Here is a 22,213-nt window from a genome sequence, read left to right as displayed (position 1 = left end):
GATTCAAAGCTTCAGCAGGGAGTAATAATTAGTATTTTCTTTTCTTGTATATGATATGACCACTTGACATGTACTCCTTTTGTAGAATTGTACTATATGATAGCACATGTATAAAGCCCAACTTATCATCTAGGCTTGTATTTTTACTATCAGTTATGTACAGAACAAACTTAATATACTTTATGTATACCAGGCAGCTTTGATTTCATACTCTTACATTCATGCTGCATTTCTAGTGTGTTTTTTGTGCATTAACAATTTATAGATTTTTTCAATCAGCCATAAGGAAATGAAAAGTGATCTGAAACAAGAATCTTTATAGATTTCTCATATTAGTTACTCGCAATGTATGTAAAAGTTGTTGACTTGTTGGTGGGAAAAAAGTCAAAAAGAAACTCGAGATCACAACACAAGGGGAAAAAATCCAAATTTTAGGACATTTGGGCAACACCAACAAATTTTGGCTGTCAGTTTAAATATGACAGTCTAAGAAGTGGGTTGATATTTGAACTTAACCTTGTGATACTCTACAAATGGAGTATTAGAAGAACAAAATCATCAGGAGATGTTTCCAACTTATTCATCATGAAATTAATAACTTTAATCAATGTGATTAAATAGTCTTGTCCTTCATCTTTCTTTATCATCTCCCTTCCTTTACTAACTCTCACATCACATTGGATAAATTGAAAGGACAACAATGGTTTATAAGAGAGGTGTTGAAATTCCAATTAGCTTAAAGTATTTTGGACTAAACCACACTCGTATTCATTAAATAGTCTTGTCCTTCATCTTTCTTTATCATCTCCCTTCCTTTACTAACTCTCACATCACATTGGATAAATTGAAAGGACAACAATGGTTTATAAGAGAGGTGTTGAAATTCCAATTAGCTTAAAGTATTTTGGACTAAACCACACTCGTATTCATAGCCCATCACTCTATTGATCTAAAACAACCTTTTGGACCGCGGCGCAACCAACTTGACAAAAACCATATTTACATTTTTTAGCATGTTAAACAATTCTATACCACAATATAAAAAATCAATTTATATTTTTAATTTCATTGTTAATTTTATAAGTCAAGCTTTATTAATATTTCACATAAGTAGTACTTATTAAATATAATATGGCTAAGAATATTCTTTGAAGTGACAAATAATTAATTAACTAGTAGTTGATATAATTAATTATTACTCTGGAAAATTTTACTAAATATGAACAAAAATATAGATAGACAAATTGGCTGTAATTTTCATGAAAGACAGAAAGAAATCATCCCAAAATGTTTGGTGAGTTTAGTTGGCTGCTGGAAGCATATTTTTGAACCAATGAAGAAACAAAAGTTGGTTGTTTTTTTTTCTGCTATTAGAATGTGGCAGCTAGGGAATCGCCCACTTTGGAGGAACTTGAATGCAGGGAGCTCAACAATACACACAAACTAAATTTAGGTAATAAACAAAATAAGCCAGAAAAGCTAACATTCTCCGTTGATTTAGAAGAACCATTTGTTTCGCCACTGAAAACATGTTATAAAACAGAGATGGTAAGAAAGATGCATCATTTTCCCCCACTTTATTCTCCTAGCCTCCCCAGGAGGCACCTATGTTCAAAACACTTTGGTAGTGAAAAAATTGATATTACATTTAAGAAGTTGCAATAATGGCCATTGCAAAGACAGTAACTATTCTTATTTTGAGCTTTGCATTGGCCAATTTTGCGGCTGCACTTCCAAGAGCAAGGCCAGTTCAAGGTCCTGATATCTTCAAGCGCAGACATGCAAACAAGGATGTGCTTCTTCCTGGGGAGAAAATCTATAACGTCATGAGTTTTGGAGCCAAACCTGATGGTGTCTTTGACTCTACTCAGGTAATTTAAACACTATGGGGCTATATCTTTTGGTTAATAATCCGGTTTTAAGAAAAATCTTTTCACAAATATAGTATGATCAACCTGGTTACAATCCATACATTTTTTTTTGCCTTTAACCCGTCACTCGTTCGGGAAAATATAATTATCTTTCTTAACAAATAACATTTTTGGGATTCGAATTTAAGAGCAATTACTACTTCTTAAAACCAGCATTTTTAATACCGAAGAATCAGCTAAAAATGGGGGAAAGTTCATCGTTCCTGATTCTCCTGCAATTGAATCCTCAAGAATCACGAGAATTTTTAGTTAGATTAGATTTTTATCCTTACGTGAGTCTAACCCACTAAGTGCTAAGATCAACACATTGTTGGGAGTTACACTGTATACATGAATGTTCGACTAGAGTCAGAAAAATTGGGTAAAAGAGGAAAAAATGTAACACATTAAATAAAATTGATTAACTATGGCTAATATGGAAAAGGTAGTTAAACATTTTGAGGGGTAAACAAAATATTTGAACAGTATCTTATTAAGAAAAAAAAATTATTTTCAATAATAGTGACTCCCTCATTTCAAATGTGCATGTTTGTGTCATGATTCATAAAGAATTAAAGATAGTATGAATCAAACCCACTTTGACTAATAACATGTTTGTATTAGCTTGTTTTTCATCAAAATTAACTCATATTCCGGAAGCTACCAGGTTTTTCTCAGAATTGATTCTAATTTTAGAATTAATTGATTAGCTCTAATACCTAAGAAAAAATAGAAGCCTTATAGCAGAAACCACTAATCCTTAACATTGATGGTTCTCTATGCAGGCTTTCATGACAGCATGGCAAACTGTGTGCCATTCACCTGCGCCAGGCAGAATATTGGTTCCTGCTGGGAGATTCTTGGTTTCTTCAATGTTTTTTCAAGGGCCATGCCTTTCTCCACATCCAGTAACACTGCAAGTTGAAGGCACTGTTTTGGCTAGTGCCGATCTTTCTGAGTTTGAAAACGGTGACTGGCTCATGTTCCAGCATATCAATGGCCTCAAAATCTTTGGTGGGGGTACTTTTGATGGACAGGGTCAGAGCTCATGGCAAATCACTGAGAATTGTGAAGCAAACAATGATGACTCATGCATCAGAAACCCCAGCGTAAGTTAACATGTGATGGCTCGAACCTGTGATTACAAAGTCACGTAGCACCAAACTTACCGTTGCTCTGAGACTCACCCTCTCATTAACATGGTCACTAATAAAATATTGATTTGTGGGAATGCAGAGTCTTTTCTTCATGGATTGCAGCAATGTCATGGTACAGAACATTAAATCACTGAATCCCAAAGGGTTTCACATGTTCGTTACTAAATGTACAAATGTCAGATTACGCAAACTTAAGCTTATTGCACCTGAGACCAGCCCCAACACTGATGGCATTCATATCAGCAGCTCCATCAATGTGATTATAGCCAGAAACACCATTCAAACTGGAGATGATTGTATCTCTATGATTCAGGGATCTGAAAATGTTTTCATCAACAGGCTTAAGTGTGGCCCTGGGCATGGTATCAGGTAATAATTCCAATTTCCAAATTCATACATAGTCCTATAAACCCTATAATGTTAAAGAAATAATAAAACCCATTTAACAGTTGCTTTTGGGATAATTGGTTCACAGTATGGTATCAGAGCCTCTATGACCAATAGATTTAGAATTCGATGATGTCTTTCAGTTGTGAGTTGCTATTGTCCTCTTCCTTAATTTTCTTTCTTGTGGCATATTATGTGCATGACAGTATTGGTAGCCTTGGAAAGTATGCGGAGGAGCGAGAGGTGAAAGGCATTCGTATCAAGAACAGCGCGTTGATTGGCACAACAAATGGGCTCAGAATCAAATCATGGCCAGACAAATATGGAGGTGCAGCATCAGAGATCAGCTTCAGTAACATTACCATGGAAAATGTTAAAAATCCCATCATCATTGACCAGGAGTACCAATGCTCTCCAAACTGCCAGAAGAAGGTAATTGGTTTCTTTAAGTGTATCTCCTTTGAGATTAATTTGGGCTATCATATATACCATCCCAACAACTGGATCAATATCCTTTAAGAGAGAGATAAACACAAAATTTCACGTGACACTATCATGTGACATCAGTGAGTCTGATGCTTTTTACATCAAGTCTTATAATTTTACCACTACTATAAATTGGAAGAAGCTAATTGTGTGGTATTGATTGATTGTTGTGCAGCCATCATTGGTGAGGATTAGGGATATTCACTTTGCAAATGTTAAGGGAACTACAACTTCACCAATTGCAGTGGACTTCAGATGCAGTAAGCTGTACCCATGCATGGGAATTACACTCAGAGACATTGACCTGAAGCTTGGAACTGCTCCTACAACCGCTAGATGTTCCAATATTAAGCCTGTCTATGGCTTAGGGGTGGTGAATCCACCACCTTGCATATAAGTGCTTGTGCTTATGCTAGGAGCGTCACAACAGATTATACATGTTATAAGATGTGTGACTTTTATAATGGAAAGGGGGAAAATACTTATTTTTTGAAGAGTGGTTTTGAATCCCTTATTGACAAATTGAACTAAAATCGGCTAAAATGCTTAAGTTCCCTCTACCTATTTGGGATTGGCACTGTGATAGATGAAATTTCTTCTCTTTCCAGGCTGGTTTCCAAACTCCAAATGCTTCCAATTTGAATAAAGTGTGCTTAATTTGTTTCACCTAATAGTTTTGAATCAGTTTTGCTCTATGGAAAGGCATAAATTGAACAGAAGGTAATTCGAATAATGTTTACATCCGAGGCAAATGAAATAGAAATACACACATTTTCCTCCTCTCTGATCTATCAGACTTACGTATAATTGCATCATGTGGATGGTATATGTAGTTTAAAGAATGATCCACTCTTGGTAAACTATTTAATGATTTAAACAGGTTAATCTTTCTTAAGAAAGGAAGTCTTAAACTATGGTGCAAGCCAAGTCCAACACAAAGTTTTAATTTTTAAACAACTAGTATCACACCCTTTGCTTTTTAAAGAGCATTCTACCAACACATGTATAAGTCTAAATGATTTAGACTTTTAGACTTGTACATAGTATTTTAGAACATATAAACCATGTTTGAGACACTCCTTCAAAAATTTAACCAATGTGGGACTTGCATCATTTTATTGTACTATTGAGAAAAAAGGGTTATATGACCCTAAGTAATTTCAAACCACTAAACAACAACAATTTACATGTTACATGTGCTAATTTTAATATATTAGTTGTCATGAATTAAGTATTTGTTTAAGAAGTTGTTGTTCAAACCATGAGAAATGTCATGAATTAAGTATTATGAAAGTTTGAGTTAACACACATCAAAATTTTATTATAACATCCTTCACACTAGAGAAGAGTAGAAAATGTAAAATTCTACCTACCACCTTGTGCTAATTCCTCTTCTTTTATTATTAAAAAAATAACTTCATACAAATCAAACTCTAAAGCATTTGATAATAGAAATTGTGTTACATTGTCACAAACAATCTCTTGCAAAAGGCATAATTGTTTTTTTAGTACAATTTTAATGCACAATCCGTGTATATTATTTTACATTGAAATCCAATAATAATCTGCAATATATTTGTTGGTACACCCTCCGTAATTTAATCTTTAGACTCCCCACTCTAACTCATATGTCTCTTAACTCTTTACTACCGAACATAATCCGCAACATATGATTGAACAATTACATTTTTTATTCAATTAAAATAATTTAAATCCTTGTTAATATTTTCCTAAAATATAGCATAAAACCTAATCTGTCTACAAGTTTTTGCCTTCAAGAAGCAGAACCCCTTCACAGTTGCACACTGCACACACTGTGATCGCAAATGGCGTACGTGAACGCCCGGCGCACCTTAGCATCCACCCTTTCACGAGCTCTTTCTTCTTCTCCTTCTTCCTTTTCCACACCATCTCGCTGTCGCTGCATCTTCGCTCTTGCGGCCAAACAAACCCTCCCCGTCCCCGACACCGTGAAATTCTCGGTTCGGACCAAATCATCGGGTTCGGGTTACTCTCCGTTGAACGACCCATCTCCGAACTGGAGCAACCGTCCTCCGAAGGAGACGATTCTCCTCGATGGCTGTGATTACGAGCACTGGCTCATTGTCATGGAGTTCCCTGAGAACCCTAAACCCTCTGAACAGGAAATGGTCAATGCATATGTCAAAACCCTAACTCAAATCGTTGGAAGGTTTCAATTCTTCACTCCTATTCACTTGTTACCACACTTCTATTCTCTAATTTATGCTATAATGGCTTTTTTCATTTTGCAGTGAGGAGGAAGCGATGAAGAAGATATACTCTGTTTCAACACATACATATACAGGTTTTGGTGCTCTCATTTCTGAAGAGCTTTCTTATAAAGTCAAAGGTGATTGCTTCTTACTTCAGTGGTTTCTCTTAGATTCTTCATCTTGCTTTGAATTTGTACTTTGTAGTTGCTTCACCAAATTTGTCTATTTGATTTGTTACTCAGGGTTTTATTGTGAATGCTGTTGTTAATTGTTATCATGCTACTCTATATTTGATAGGAAATCTCATCTTATATTGATAGTGATTGAGGTTAATTTTATGTACTGTTTTTGAGTTTTTCTTTTTTCATATGATGAAATATGTAACTTTTAGAATCTAAATGTGAATTGACAAAGCCTGTTTATAAGCAATGCGTGCGGATATTGGAATTTAGTCCATATACTTGACTGTTGTGGCGATCTTTTTCTCATGTTAATAGAGTTGCCTGGAGTTCTGTGGGTGCTGCCAGATTCATATCTTGATGTTCCCAACAAAGATTATGGAGGTGAGTGGAGGTGTTTGAATTAAGTTAGAGCTTAGCTATTTGTTGGGTCGTTAGAATTATTTCATTTTTGTTGGTTGTCTTGATCGCTTTTGGGGAATTTCAGGTGATTTATTTGTTGATGGGAAAGTAATCCCCAGGCCGCAGTATAGATATGCTGAAAGGCAACCTACTAAGACTAGACCTCGACCTAGGCATGACAGGAGACGGGAAACAATGCAGGTTGAAAGGACAGACCCCAATCAAAGACAGAACTGGAACCAAGGCCAGGGAGGACCTATGGATCAATCAGCTCCAATGAATAGCCAAAGACAGAACTGGAACCAAGGCCAGGGAGGACCTATGGATCAATCAGGTCCAATGAATAACCAAAGACAGAACTGGAACCAAGGCCAGGGAGGACCTATGGATCAATCAGGTCCAATGAATAACCAAAGACAGAACTGGAACCAAGGCCAGGGAGGACCTATGGATCAATCTGCTCCAATGAATAGCCAAAGACAGAACTGGAACCAAGGCCAGGGAGGACCTATGGATCAATCTGCTCCAATGAATAGCCAAAACTCTGCTTCGGACGGGGAGAACTAAAAAATGTCTAAGAGGAACTCTGCTTGAAAAATTATGGCATATAGACATGGAGTTCAGCTTTTGTAATGGAGAATTTTGATTTGATGTTCTAGGTCATATTTTACATGCTTTTGCGTGGAAAACGATTGTGCCTGCACTCGAAGTACTTTGATAATTATATTTAGCATCATTATGAAGTTGTGAATGCCATGCTGATTGCTTCAAGTATGAATTTAACCTTTACCATTTATGTTTTGATATGCAGTTCATATTGCTTATTGTTAAAATCGATAGACTTGAAACAATTGTGGTTTTGTCCAAATGCAATTGTTTTTTTTTTTCATCTGAACCTAGCCTCAATGCCCTGCAATGTTTCCTAATATCTTAGAAATGTTAGGTACCCATTCATTACCCCTACTTTGTGTGTTTTACTAGCAACTTATTTTTTTGGCCATGACTAGCAACTTTGTTAAACTCTGAAAAACAAACTAGCAACTTTGTTTGTTAAGTGTGTTTTTCCAGGGATAATTCTCAAGCAAAACTAGCAGGCCATGTTCGAGTTGGATAATTTTTTGGCCTTGTATGAAAATAAATAGTTGTAAAAGGGCTTAGTTCCCTCTTTTGTGGGCTTGGCCCTCCTAATGAATGATATGAGGACTTTCAACAAAAAAAAAGGTACTAATTTATCCTAGTCTTTAGAGCCCGTTTGCATACAAAGTTTTCTGTTTCGATAAAAAATAATTGCATTAGCATAGCATGTATCCAAACATGCTCATTTCGTTTAGAAAATGTATATTATATTGACAGCTTCACTAGATTTCCGAAACTTTAATATAAAAAATGAGAGCTTTCGTTTTAACGCGTACCAGCAGATTCCAAAAATAGCGATCGATCATCTTCATTCATCATCAAGAAAGAAAGAAAGAAAGAAGCTATTTCCCTCTGTGTTCTTCGTCTTCCTTCTTCTTCTTCCCCATCGTTGCATTTCAGAGAAATGAATTCCAATTACGGCAGATCCAATTCCAACCCACAAAAAACAGCTTCATCTTCTCCCTCCGTTTCACTCAACAACTTCAATTTCGATTTTGATCTCGGCATCGGATCCAATCGACCCAAATCCCTAATCGATCAGAAAACCCCCACCTCCAACTCCAACTCCAACCCTTCCTATTCCTATTCCAATCCCAATTCCTCCACCCAATCCAAGAAACCATCATGGACCCACCAACCCGTTCCGGCCCAAACCGCCGCGTTACCGGGTCAACCACCGTCCATGGCCGGAGACATCTTCGGCAAGAGCTGGGGATCCGCTCAACCTTCTGCTCCAACCATTGGAATCGTCAACAAAAACCCTAACCTCTTCGGTGATTTGGTTAGCTCTGCTTTGGGACAAGGTTCCAAGTCTTCTTCTGGTAGCACCAATGTTCCTCTGAAAAATGCAGCTTCTACAACCAAAACCACCTCATTCTCCATGGGGAATATGGCCAATTCATTGCCCAAAACTGGTAATGCTCCTCAGAGTAGCGGTTCTACTTGGGGATCTTCTTCTGGGAGTTTTGGTGTGAATAAGAGTTCCAATCTTGGGGGTGCTTCAATTGGAAGTGGAATCAATTCTGGTAACAAGGATCCATTTAGTTCTTTGGGTGTTGGGATTGGAACCAAGCAATCTTCTTCTGCTTCAGCTAGTCTTAATTCAGCTCCTAAAGCTAAGAAGATTGAGAAAGATGATGATGGTTTTGGAGATTTTCAGAATGCTGCTTCCAAATCAAGCTCTGCTGGTTTTACATCGAGTGGTAATGCGGGGTTTAATTTTGATTTTACTGGATCAACCGCTTCATCGAATCGGTCTCCTGCACAGGCATCAGGTGGTGGTGATCCAATGGACATGTTCTTCACATCTTCATCAGGTGGAGGTGGTGCTGCGGCCTCTCAGGGATTTGGAGGACAGGCCTCTTCTGAAATGGATGATTGGGGTATGGATTCTGAGTTTGGCGGCGGAGGGCATGATGGGGGTGGCACAACTACTGAGCTGGAGGGGCTTCCACCACCTCCTGCTGGGGTATCAGGTTCTGCTGCCAAAGGCAAGGGGATGGACAATTACAAGCAGGGGCAGTTTGCTGATGCTATTAAGTGGCTTTCATGGGCTGTCATTCTTCTAGAGAAAGCTGGGGATGATGCAGGCTCAGTGGAGGTTTTGTCATGCAGGGCTTCATGTTACAAAGAAGTTGGGGAGTATAAAAAGGCAGTGGCGGATTGTACAAAGGTATACTTCAATATCTTAATACTAACTAGTTACATTCCTTTGGTTGTTTTGAATTTGAATTGTATATATCATAAAATTTTACTGGAGATAAAACTTATGAGTTATACACGGTTGAGTTGTTCAATCATTAAATATCAACTATATCATTAAATATCTCTCTGCCTGGAAGAAAAATGATAAAAGCTAGCTGCATTATTGCATGTTAATGGTGAATTATTTGCTAAAGATGTAGTCCAAAAAGAGAGAATATAGAAAGTTATTCAAAACAAGGTTGATATTGACAGAAAATATTAGATTTCGCAGAAAGCAAGATGTGGTAGAAAATATTAGGAGCAGGGGATGAAAAGAAACTTCTTATTATGTTTTTGGGTAATGGTTTGCACGCATATAAGACCTTCTTAGGTTCTAGGGTTGTAAAACATCTGAACCAGAAATATGAAGTGCTCAATTTTAAGGAGGTAATTCCTAAATATAGTGGTGCCTTATTTCTAGGAACTACTGTTTGCATTTATGGAATTAAAGCATGCATCGTAAATCTTGGAATTCTAGAACTGATCTTTAACCTTTCTCTTTTTAGATAGCAATTACTCCCATGCCTTCCCTATTGATATGCTTGCTATCCCCAAACTTCACTTTAGACTTGAATTTCTCATTCATTGACAAAATTCTCTTGATTCTTGTCCAAATGACTGCTTCGGCCACTATCCACATACTGGTCTCTTTCCTTTTTGAGGTTCTAGCTACAAAAAATATGCTCGGATATACCTTCCATGTTTTCTGATTGGATAACTTTTCACCTTGTGATCTGAGTTTCTTCAGTTGGTGCATTGCTAAACCAGCTTTGGGTGCTGTCCTGGTTGTTTTTCTTGAAAATACCACATAGATTGATCATGAAGAGTGGTTTTATCATTGTTTCTTGGCCTTTTGTAGTTTGACCTTTGTCTCCACATCCTCTGTTAGATCTACTCTTTTCCTTTGGGGTTTGTTGTTGTTATACTTGGTTTTCTCCACACCTTTATTTCCAGAAAATTTACCTGTGATTGTAAAGCTTGCTCCAAAGGTTGATCTACCAATCTGCCCATTTATTTCCCCAATATTCAAGAGAGTTTGTCAATTCATGCATAGTATTAGCAAACTATTAGAAATATAATATAAAACATTCATGTGTCTTCACCCAATAGTTTAAACTTTCGGGGTAGTTGGTTAATGACATGGTATCATAGTTTATATGATCCCATGGTCTAGAGTTCAATATTTGACGCCCCCATTCTTCTACTTAAAAAAAGTTGAATTTCAGCATAAGGTATCTGATATAAACAACGATAATATAATCACATTCTGTGTCATGTTACAAAGAACTTTCTCAACAATCTTCTTTTCTGAATAGTATTTCCACAACTTTTAATTTTATTAACAATCTCTGCCACTCTAGTGGAGAAATCTCATACCATATATCACTTAAATCCATGGAGAGTGTCTTAAAATCTCTCCAAAGTTTTTTCAGTTTATTACAAATTACTTCCTCACTGCCTTGTACTCGTTCTGCTGAATATCCTAAGCTCATTTTACCTTTTAATACAAGAATTCTTGGATAAATGCCTTTTTCAATCATTGTTGTACTTTACATAATGAAGACTGAAGAGCACTTGTATCTCTCTACATAATTATTTTGTACTGCTTCAGTTGATTTCCTTGCAAAGCCACTAGTTGAGATTGTTTTAGATATCTCTTCTCTGATCAATATTCAAAATGATTACTAGTTTTTATCCTTCTTTGACCACTAGTTGCCAACAAAGTCTTCATTTGGTCACTCCAATATTCATAATGTTCACATTCGAAGATAGAAACTTGGTTTGGAGAATATTGAAAGAGGGTGTTGATGTTTGCTGATGAGGCCATATGGGTTCTAAACGAAGATGGATGAAATAACCAGTGCCAATACCTACAGAATATCTGGTTCTGCATAAAACTAAGCTATGGTAGGCCTAGGATCTTGGGAGCAAGAAGATGAAAAGAATCATTATCTTATTGGGTCTTGGTTTGAAACCCATCCTACTTCTTCTTATATAGAACTCTTAGAAAAGTTCAAGAGCTGTTACACACTTGAACCATTAATACATGATGCTTTTTTTTAAGGCTGTGATTCCTAATTAGTGTAGTGTTTTCTATGATTATTTCTAGGAACTACTGCTTTACGGAATAAAAACATTGCATCGTGATTATAGAAATTTCAGAATTAACATCTTACAATTATATGCTCAAAGTTCTTTTTGGCTTTAAATTTCGCCATTAGATCATTGCCTGGTCCTTTTATGTATTTCTTAGTAACACCCTAGGTAGCATGTGTAATTGTGTATTCAATCCAGTAAGTAAAGTTTCAAAGATTGGGATGGATAGCTAGCTATGAGTTCTGTAAGCACCCAATAAGTTCCGGTACACATTTCGTTGCCCTTATGATGAATTGAGACCATAGCCGCCCCCTCATATCTTAAAAATAGATCCCCATCTTATTTTAACTACTTATTTTAATTAATTTAAGTAGGCGCCACTTCTACAATTCACTTTAGTAGGCCTACATGTATATGAGGCCAGCTCTGTTTGAACCGCACTGTTCTCTGATCACCATATAACTTTGAGGAATAACGTTTTGATTTGCATTATGTTGTGCAGATTCTTGAAAACAATGAAACCAATGTATCTGTCCTGGTACAGCGTGCTCTCCTGTATGAGAGCATGGAAAAGTACAAACTTGGCGCGGAAGACCTGAGGAATGTGCTGAAGATTGATCCCAGTAATAGGGTTGCTAGAAGTACTATTCACCGATTGGTTAAGATGGCCGATTAAGATTTTTACTTCTCTTTTAACTTTAATTATTACGCTATATAGATTTACACACACACACCCTCTCCCAAGGCCATCTCCTTTGCCGTGATAGCTAGGGATGATTTCTATGCAATGTATTTGATTGATGTTGCGCCTTTATATGATTTCCCGGTGTATGTTTTTTCACATTCTGGCTTATCTCTTGAGACTATCATTCTTGTTTCCTTCACCTACATTCGATTTAAATATGAGTTGTCATATTCTTTTTCTATTTATGGTCTTTCATCTGTTAAGATTGTTTTCATATTAAGAAACATAGGATATGTTGATGTCAGTTGTTATGTTGGCAACCTACTTAATGTTCACAGGATAATGTTGGGTCGTAATTATGTGAGAATTAAGGAAATGAGGTAGGTCAATATTGGAAGACATCAATTTATAGTTGTAGGTTATGTTGATAAGCAGACTTCAGAAAATGTGAGATTATAGAAACAGTTAAGTCAAATATTGGAAGACATCAATTAATATTTGTAGGTTATGGAGTTTTTTTTTTTGGTATAATTCTTGAGGAGGCTGAAGTTGTGATGGCTCCTCAAAATCTTCTGTAAAAGAGTTAATAAGCAGACTTCTACTAAACCTTTATCCATTGCATGCCTAAAATGGTATTTCATCCCATCCCCAGAAGGACAAAGAAAAATCAGTGTGAAATTTTATGCCTTGGGAACTCCATGATACCCTCTCGCATTTTTCCTTCACTGATAATTTGATCATTCACCTCTTTAACCTTCAATTTAACAGAACATATATCTTTTAGACCCAACAACTTCAAAGGCTCACAGCCTTCCTCCTTATGAAGTTATGTCTACCAGCATCAAAATTTCTGCCTTTTCTATGTGATCAAGAGCCTCCTCCCACGATCTTCAGTGATACCAAGAACTCATGGTCAGGTTCTGAATGGCCCTGGTCCCCTGACTCTTCATTCACTGGGATGAATTCCTTCCCTGGTTCTTCTTGCAATAAAGGTTAGCTTTGTTGCACACTTGTTTATGACTGGGACTACACAGATCACAACAAAACCAACAAAGGTTCCTTTCAACTTCCCCTTTGGTTACCTCCTCTACTGCAATTTTTATGAGGTTATGTAGTATTGTTGAACATTTGGGTGTTGGCCAATTTAGCATTTGAGGTTGGTTTGAATGAGTTGAGTGTTGTTTTTCTGCTAGAGCTAAATTTTGTATTGAAGGAAACAATACTAGTATTGTGGTTGGTGGTAGAAGGAAACAATAGTACATGCATGTGAGCTCATCAAATTTATACATATATTCTTCACCCAGAGAACCATATTGCTCCAAATGAACAAGTCTGAGAGTGGGTCATCTTAGATATTACTTTTTACTAAAAATAAATGAATGATGTTTCCTTGTTAATTTATTTATTTATTTATTTATTTATTTATTTATTCACCTTAAAAACAACTTTTCAATCATTTAGCAAAAGACTCACTAGCAACCGTCTGATTGCTTGTGAAGGAATTCTGTGATCCTTGGTTTGTCCTCTTGTGTGAGTTCTATAAATATGAACTCCAACTAGCCTTAGTTTATCTCTCACACACTATTATATGTCTCAATAATACAAATCTCTCTGTCTCTGAAAATGTGTGGAGGTGCAATCATCTCTGATTTCATAGATGAATACCCTAACCGTGGCCGGAGATTAACCACTGGTGACCTCTGCTATGACCTTGATACTCTCTCCGACGTCTTCACTTCTTCTTCCACTCACCAACCACCCTCTTTCCACTTTGATGATGTAATTCCAATTCCAAACAACCAAGGTACTTTACCTATGCTTTTAATTTAACAATTTTCCTTTCATTCTATGTAATTTTCTTGTTCGTGATAAATCGGTTGAAAGTAAATGACATGAAGCTATGAAGCTGAATAAATAAATTGTTGAAATGGTAAATGATTGAAATGTTGTATGTAAGCTTAGTTGACAACGCAGACTGAGTGTGTGATAAGAGCTTTCGGGTTCGATCTCCACACAATACACTCTGAGGGAGAGGGAGGGATAAGGAACCTTAACTGTGACTAAATCCCGAATCTGACGACATCCCGGGTACCGGATGTGTATAAAAAAAATGAAACTTAAACTGAAAGATAAAGATATTGAAATGTAAAGGAAAAGATAAATAAGGTAAATTTATAATTTGATTGATTAATGAGTTATATATGTCTCATATAAATGACTCTTCCTCTGTTTGTGTGCTAGGGGTGGCATCATCATGTGAGGAGAAGAAAAGAGTGATGATTGAAGTTGAAGAAAAAGGAAGCGATGAGAAGAGTGGAGAGAGTGAGGAGGGTATTAAGAAGGGTAAACGGGTTCGGAAGAATTTGTACAGAGGAATCAGACAAAGGCCATGGGGAAAGTGGGCTGCTGAGATCAGAGACCCACGTAAGGGTGTGCGTGTTTGGCTCGGAACCTTCAACACCGCCGAAGAAGCTGCTCAAGCTTACGACGATGCTGCCAAGCGCATCCGCGGAGACAAGGCCAAGCTCAACTTTCCCGACAAGCCCGAGCCCAGTGAGCCGGTGACGATGAAGGCCCAGCCGGATGAGGTGAAATCATTCGTGGGCTTGGACCCTGAGGCACAGGCTCAGGTGGTTAGTGGAGAGTGGGACTCGCTATTCTACCCGGACCTGTGGATGCTGGACGACGTGGTTATGCCCAACCGTCGTCATCAGTTGATCTCCCAAGCATTTCCAGAATGAAACTTGGCTGATGATTAGCAGCCATTGATATATATGTATAATTATAAACTATAGTATAGTATGTGTAGATGTTTGTTTCTTCCTTCTCTTCTGTTTAGAGGTGGTGAGAAAGGTGAGGGCGTGATTGCATTTTGCATACAAGTGGCCAAGTGGGAGTGTGTGTGGGGAATGGTGTCATTTTATGGAGTCTGGTGAGGAAAGCTTGGGACATGATTGTGATGTCGGTGCATGTATCGGATCTATGATCTCTTCTATATGAGAAAATATAATATGTAATGATCTATCGTACTAGTAACATGTTACGATTTCTGCATGTTTTGGTTTTGGTTTGAAGGTAGATCGGACACCAAAGTGATTTTGTATATTTTAATGCAGTAATAAAGAAGTTAGAATTTATTACATCATGTTTAACATGGATCGGAGGCAATGACGGATTCAAAAGTTTTGAGTTGGAGCATTTTTTTGTTTATTTTACATACTCATAGTCGATAGTCGTGAAATTAATCATTCGCTTCACAATTAATGCATTAGGTGATAGGAGACTAAGCTATAAGTGTTTTTTTTTCATCCACAAGAGTTGAGAATCAAATCAACCACTTGTTTAAAACATGAAGTATTGAAAAAAGTAGAGAAAAAATATGAGATGTGATATTTGATACTATATTCGATTTAAAATAACTGTTCAGTTAGAGAAAAATATTTATTTTTATAATAACGTCTATTGAGAATTTCAATTGAGTATTTGATGTTTTTCCATATAATAATTCTATGCAAACAATAAATAAAGAGAGATTAAACACAATTCAAAGGGTAAACTAAAAAAATAAGTATTTTTAAAAATTTAACAATATTAATTACATTTCTTAATATACAGTGTCTTTTTAAACAATTAAAATGGATGAAGTATAAGAGAAACGGAAGAGATGCATAAACAAAAAATATGAAAATAGAGCGCAAAAAAATTGGAGTTGAATGAATCAATGTTGTTGTCTAATTATTTCATAACTAGTGTTTTTTACCCGCGCGTTGCACGGGGAATACATCTATTATATTTGATAGGTCAATTAATACCTTGATCATTAAAAATATAATAAACAACGGATGAAATAGAAGAGTATGAAATGATGAACAAAGTGGACAAAAAGTCTTAAATTAAAACCCTTGTTGCATAGATTGAACTTCGTACAATTGAATAACTAATAAAAAAATTGGTTAACCAAATCTCAAATTATGCAAAACATATTAGGGGATGTGGTTTAATGATGGCTAATAAACAATAGCTGATTTAATCTACAATGAAAAAAAGAGAAAAGATTCTTTATGTACGTGATTATGCGAGTTCATTTTTTACACAATAAAATAAACTAAGTTTGACCCATATCAACATGAAGTCGTTTCACATTCTTCATGAGCCTCAAGACAATAACACAAATTATAGATATGAAGAATCACCAATAAAGCATTCAGAACACATTTTAATCTTAGAAAAAAAAGAATGTACCGCGAAATTTGTTATTGTATTTGATACATTAATTAATACTTAATGAAGGTACTTTCTTGTTAAAATATATTTCTTCCCTTAGGAGAATTTAACTCCTATAATAATTTGTACAAAACAATTAAAGTGGACTATATTAATATGTAGTAAAAAATTAACATCAAACTATATTATATTATGTTTTTCTTGTAACAAAAAAAAATTCCGATGAAATCTTATTAACATTTATTTTTATGTAGAAGTATTTTCATGTAAAATATTCTTCCTATATATAAAAGCTTTTAGGCTCTTTCTAATACATTTAGATCCAACTTCTCCTTACTCTCAGGATGCCTGAAAGTCTTTTCTCAAGTCTATCTGGTGGGTAATATCGATGAAGATGATGACACCCACCATACCTTGCTTGCTTCAAGGTCGATCTCTTGTATCCTCCTTCTGCCGAAGACTTTAAGAGTAAACCTTGCCATTCCAACTTTCATCGATCGAGTTTCAGTGGTTTTCTTGTTGACCCAGGTGAGAAAGCTTACTAAGGCAACCTCTGCTTTTGTCTATCTCCCAATATAAGAAGCATGTTACTTTGCTCTTATAGTAGTACTAATAGGCGTACTTTAGAACAAATTTCTAGCGAAGGTCTTGACAGTTTGGAACTGAAAGGTTTGGTTCATTAATAATATCTAGTAGTTTCATCATGCTATTCTGCTTTTGAGCTTGTTGTACTTACCGGAGCATATCTGCGATAAAAAAAATTCAGAATAGTAAAGCAGTCGTAGTATGCTCCCTTTACTTACTCTAGTGCTCAAGTGATAGCTGAGTGCATATTGTTTGCATCTGAATTATATATAAAAGACTCTTAAAAACAACTACTTAATTCTCCATTACAAAGAATATACATTACATCAGAACCTAATTATTATTTGTCAGTGACATAAGTGTCGAAAATAATAGTATTAATAATGGAAATTTCGAATGGTGTGGATAAGGATTAAAAGTCCAATCTCATAACAAAGAAAAATCCCCATTTACATCAAAATCTCTCTCAAATTTCTCTACCTCACTATCATCACCGCTTTTCTTATAAATTATCCACAAACACACTCACAAGTTCCACACAGTACCTAACATCATATGCAAATTTTGTTTTCACTGCAACCAGAGTCTGTTCTTTGGCATAAAAAAACACTTCATAAAGTAAGAAGGTATCACATTTTTAATTTAAATCATTAAAATATTTATTTCTAATTATAAATCAAATGAAACTGGCTTCCAAATCAGCAGCAATCCTAGGTGCTATTCCTGATTGTTGTCCAACTTTAACATGAATTAATATGAATTCATGCTAATTCAAATGAAACTTGCTTCCAAATCAGCAGCTTCCAGCCGTATCTGCATTCTAAGTAACAAAAAATCAAGAACTCATGAAGTGAGATTGATAGACATGTTAGAGTAGGATAGACTAAAGACCACCAAACATAATAACAATATATGCAACATCAATCTAGCTATGATAGTGCAAAGATAGCAAATGAAATTTGCAAACAGATATGAAAGCCACTTTTTGGCTATGGCCTTCTAGTGGTTTCCATAACCAATCAGATCTATTTGTAAGGAGAAACTAATCACATGCTACTAAAGAAGATGAATGGAAGAAAACCCATCTAGAAATTTTAGACCCATTATATTTGTTAAACTGCTAAAACAACTCTTTGCTTTATGTAGCACTGTTGTTGAAAGTTCAATAACCAAATCAAAAACATATGCTGATACTAAATCGTAATGTGATAATTACACACTCATGCAAGCAAGACTTTCAATCACACTAAAGTTTGATTAATTGAACTATAGTAGAACAATGATTAATTATAAAATCTAATATTGTCTTCGAAAAGTGACTTTTAATATATGTAATGATGATAGATAGATGTAGAATTGATGAACTAAGTCAGTAAAACTATATATGCATCACAGTAGTGCAACACCAAACACACATCTCTATCTCTTATCTGGTGAATATATACATATGCATCACAGTAGTGCAACACCAAACACACATCACTATCTCTTATCTGGTGAATATATACATATAATGGACTGAGAAAAACCTCCATGAGTATTGGTCTCACATGTTTCGTGGCTTACTTGAAATGAGAGCAAGATAAGATCTTGAGTCATCAATTGATGTATTATTGATTTAAACCACTTATCACAGATTTTATATTAAGATAAAACCATGAAATAAACAACATAAATCCTAATCAAATCTAAATTTTAAAAATGTACTAAATAAATATAGATAAAAACTATCAAAATCTAGCAAATCACAATAAAAACTCATAAAATCCGGAATTAATTAAAAATCCGAAAATTCAATAAAAATACCATAAAAATTAATTAATACTATAAAAATAAATAATAATATAAATTAAGATAAAATCCATAAATAAACAACATAAATCCTAATCAAATCTAAAATTTAAAAATGTACTAAATAAATATAGATAAAAACTATCAAAATCTAGCAAATTACAATAAAAACTCATAAAATCCGGAATTAATTAAAAATCTAAAAATTCAATAAAAATACCATAAAAATTAATTAATACTCTAAAAATAAATCAAAAATAAATTAAGATAAAATCAAGAAATAAAAAACCTAAATCCTAATCAAATCTAAAATTTAAAAATGTATTTTTTTATTAAGGAGAAATAAGGTAAGGAAAAATCAGTGCACATGTGGCAAGTGGGGCCAAGGAGAAAGAACTTACATGTAAAATATTAGGTGAGAATTAATCTAAGAGCGACACGTCACTAACTTGGCCTGTGAGAGCGACACGTCATGCTAGAAGTTGTTCTTTTCTAATATATATTGATTGATATTGATTCTAACAAAAGCGATTATGTCATGATCGTTATGCTAAATTGAAGTTGATATTTTTGGGTCCTTTAACCCTGTGCAAATAAACTTCAAATACATATTGGTAGACTATGGTCACTGACAATGAAGCTCAATTTATCAACAAAAGATTTCAAGCTGGTCTTATAGAAGGTAATCAAATTAAACAAGACTTCATAATCATATCATTTGAGCACCCCTAAACTAATGATAATGTCAAAATAACTAAAATACGCGCGCGTGTGAGCTTAGAGAACTACGCCCCATTTTTCTATAGCCTTTAATTTTAGCTTGGTTTTTTGACTTTTTGTGCCATTCATATTATGAGATTTATCTATTTTATCTATTATAAGATTATAATATATCTCAAAATCCAATATCAAAATCTTCCATCTTAAATTGTGTCTTATATACAGTATATGTATATATGTCATACAAAATTGTAAGTTTGTATACACATGAACGGAGTCTTTTTAAACTACTTATATAGCAAAATTTCATCCTAAAATCTAATAAAGTAAATTGTTTATATTATTATAAATTGTGGTTGGTTCACCAATCGTACATGGCAATCTAAGGTCATGAAAAGGGAAAAGGACATGTTTATTAGGCCACTCGAATTTTGATGAAGAGCATGGCCCGGAAAGACGTCAAACCTTCTTTAATAAAATTTAATCTCTAATCTGTACTATATTTTTTGTTTACTATGGAATGATTCTAATCTGTATACTATACTATTACTATACACTCATTTAATTTTAAATGTTTTTTAAGAAAAGTACGTACACATTAAGAAAAACTAATTTGTATTAAAGAGTTTAATTAGTATGCACTGTCAGTGTAAAACAGTTTTACACAGACAACCAATCACAACATGCCACGTAGAAGGAATAATAACTTTCACATTAAATTTTAATTAAAACAAAGATATATTTTATGATGTGGCGGAATTCAATTGGATGACTGTGTAAAATTTGTTTACACTGACGGTGCACATCCATTTAATTCTTTGTACTATCTCAAATTATAAGCTTGATTAATTCTAATATGTACTATATACTATGTACACTAAACCTATTTTGTCTTTTTCTTCTGTTTGCAAAGCATTTTTTTTTTTGGATAGAAAAAAAAAATATGTGGGAAGAGTTAGCTCCACCAGTATGTGAGTGGTGCTGACTTGAACAAAATTGTCTTCAATGAAAATAATTGCTTACGGAAAATAAAGTACTACTATCACATATGACACTGTATTATTGCATTAATAAATATATTTAATGATAGGTGTGTTTTTTTTAAGTATAGGTGTGTTGACTGAATTCTCACGATTTTAAAAAAATTAGTAAAACATTAATAATAGGTTAGATTATTGCATTCTCATTTCTCAAAGAAAAATTAAATAATGAACATGATTATCGCATAAAACATTTTTAATGCATTAAAACTAAGCTCTTTATAATTGAAATATGTATGAAACTATTTCTTGTCAAGAAATTTGAACAGAAAGCATCTCGTAAATACTTTTTAAGTTCGTGACACTCACTAATTGCCGATGCAATATAATATAATTGAATATATTTGAGCTAAACAAGGAAAATTAGAGAGGTGCATGAACCAAAACTCATTTTCGTATGGTGGGACCCTGGAACATCATAATTAAAGTGACACTACAACAACTTGATAATTCGTTATACTTATTCGTCAATCATATTCATACACTATTTTTTTTTAATCCAAATATAAATATATATATATATATATATATATATTAATAGAGATGGAAGAGCCTAAACTCGAGAATAGGACAATGGAAATAACAAAAACCAAAAATTTTCAACCATCCACAAAAATACACAAGAAAAATACCCTATAAACGACAAGAACTTTATATAATCAAAACAGCAAAAGGAGAAGATAGCAAAAATATAAGTTAAACATGAGCTACTTTTATTTAAGTACTGTGTTTATCGATATATTATGTAACTAATTAATAAGAATTACAAATAAATAAGGTTTGGCATGGTTCAAACAAAGTAAGCAGTTGAGAGTTTAATTTTGTTGTGAATGAAAACTTGGTCAATATCCTAGCTACCGTTTAATGCGTTGACAGTAAGACAATTGAATACTAATTAGTGTCATAGCTACCGATGTTGAAAATACTTTTGGCTGAGTAAAAAAAAGTATTACAATACTTTGATGTCTTTTTAATCATTTTAAACATTACCACTTACAAACCAAAAGAAACGATCAACGTAGTGTTTTTTTTTTTTGAAACAAAAAATTGTGAAATTTATATTAATTCTCTTTGACATGAGCAAACTTCACTTAGACTATCTCCAATGCTAGAAAAGTTCTTAGTTCTTAGCATTATTAATGTGAGCTCGTACTGTTACATGTGCTTAAGCAATTCTTTGCAGATTTTGCTCCAACCATGAGTTCTTAGTTATTAGTTTTTAGCACTATTCATCTGGTCTCACAATATCATTATATTAGTAATATTTTTTATTTTCATATAATTTTGATTTAAACTTAAATGCTAATTCAATACTTAAATTAAATCAGTTGATGAATGAGAGAGAAAAAATTAATTTTTATGCTAAAAACCAAAAAAGTAAAACTTCTTATATAAGAACTAGTTCTTATTTTTAAGAACTAAGAAATCCACGTCGG

At 34.4% G+C, this 22,213-nt stretch overlaps 4 protein-coding genes across 4 annotated transcripts; all 4 read left to right on the top strand.

The window, feature by feature from the left end:
* The first annotated feature begins 1,560 nt into the window (after window positions 1-1,560).
* Window positions 1,561-4,606, top strand: LOC130711802 (exopolygalacturonase-like). The gene is made up of 5 exons (XM_057561545.1): window positions 1,561-1,871; window positions 2,696-3,019; window positions 3,147-3,436; window positions 3,661-3,886; window positions 4,116-4,606. The coding sequence occupies exons 1-5, from the start codon at window positions 1,665-1,667 to the stop codon at window positions 4,335-4,337; spliced, it is 1,269 nt and encodes a 422-aa protein (XP_057417528.1). The 5' UTR covers window positions 1,561-1,664; the 3' UTR covers window positions 4,338-4,606.
* Window positions 4,607-5,696: 1,090 nt separating this feature from the next.
* On the top strand, window positions 5,697-7,526 carry LOC130711803 (multiple organellar RNA editing factor 3, mitochondrial). The gene is made up of 4 exons (XM_057561546.1): window positions 5,697-6,131; window positions 6,214-6,311; window positions 6,672-6,737; window positions 6,841-7,526. The coding sequence occupies exons 1-4, from the start codon at window positions 5,767-5,769 to the stop codon at window positions 7,320-7,322; spliced, it is 1,011 nt and encodes a 336-aa protein (XP_057417529.1). The 5' UTR covers window positions 5,697-5,766; the 3' UTR covers window positions 7,323-7,526.
* Window positions 7,527-8,132: 606 nt separating this feature from the next.
* LOC130709905 (uncharacterized) lies at window positions 8,133-12,658 on the top strand. The gene is made up of 2 exons (XM_057559035.1): window positions 8,133-9,564; window positions 12,235-12,658. Exons 1-2 carry the CDS (start codon window positions 8,296-8,298, stop codon window positions 12,406-12,408), a joined length of 1,443 nt encoding a protein of 480 aa, XP_057415018.1. The 5' UTR covers window positions 8,133-8,295; the 3' UTR covers window positions 12,409-12,658.
* A 1,318-nt stretch (window positions 12,659-13,976) lies between these two features.
* Window positions 13,977-15,557, top strand: LOC130709906 (ethylene-responsive transcription factor RAP2-3-like). The gene is made up of 2 exons (XM_057559036.1): window positions 13,977-14,221; window positions 14,659-15,557. Exons 1-2 carry the CDS (start codon window positions 14,041-14,043, stop codon window positions 15,156-15,158), a joined length of 681 nt encoding a protein of 226 aa, XP_057415019.1. The 5' UTR covers window positions 13,977-14,040; the 3' UTR covers window positions 15,159-15,557.
* Window positions 15,558-22,213: the final 6,656 nt, after the last annotated feature.

Source organism: Lotus japonicus, chromosome 4, assembly GCF_012489685.1.
Source record: "Lotus japonicus ecotype B-129 chromosome 4, LjGifu_v1.2".
Taxonomy (NCBI): domain Eukaryota; kingdom Viridiplantae; phylum Streptophyta; class Magnoliopsida; order Fabales; family Fabaceae; genus Lotus; species Lotus japonicus.
Note: the sequence above shows the minus strand (reverse complement) of the source record. Positions and strands in the feature narration are given on the sequence as shown.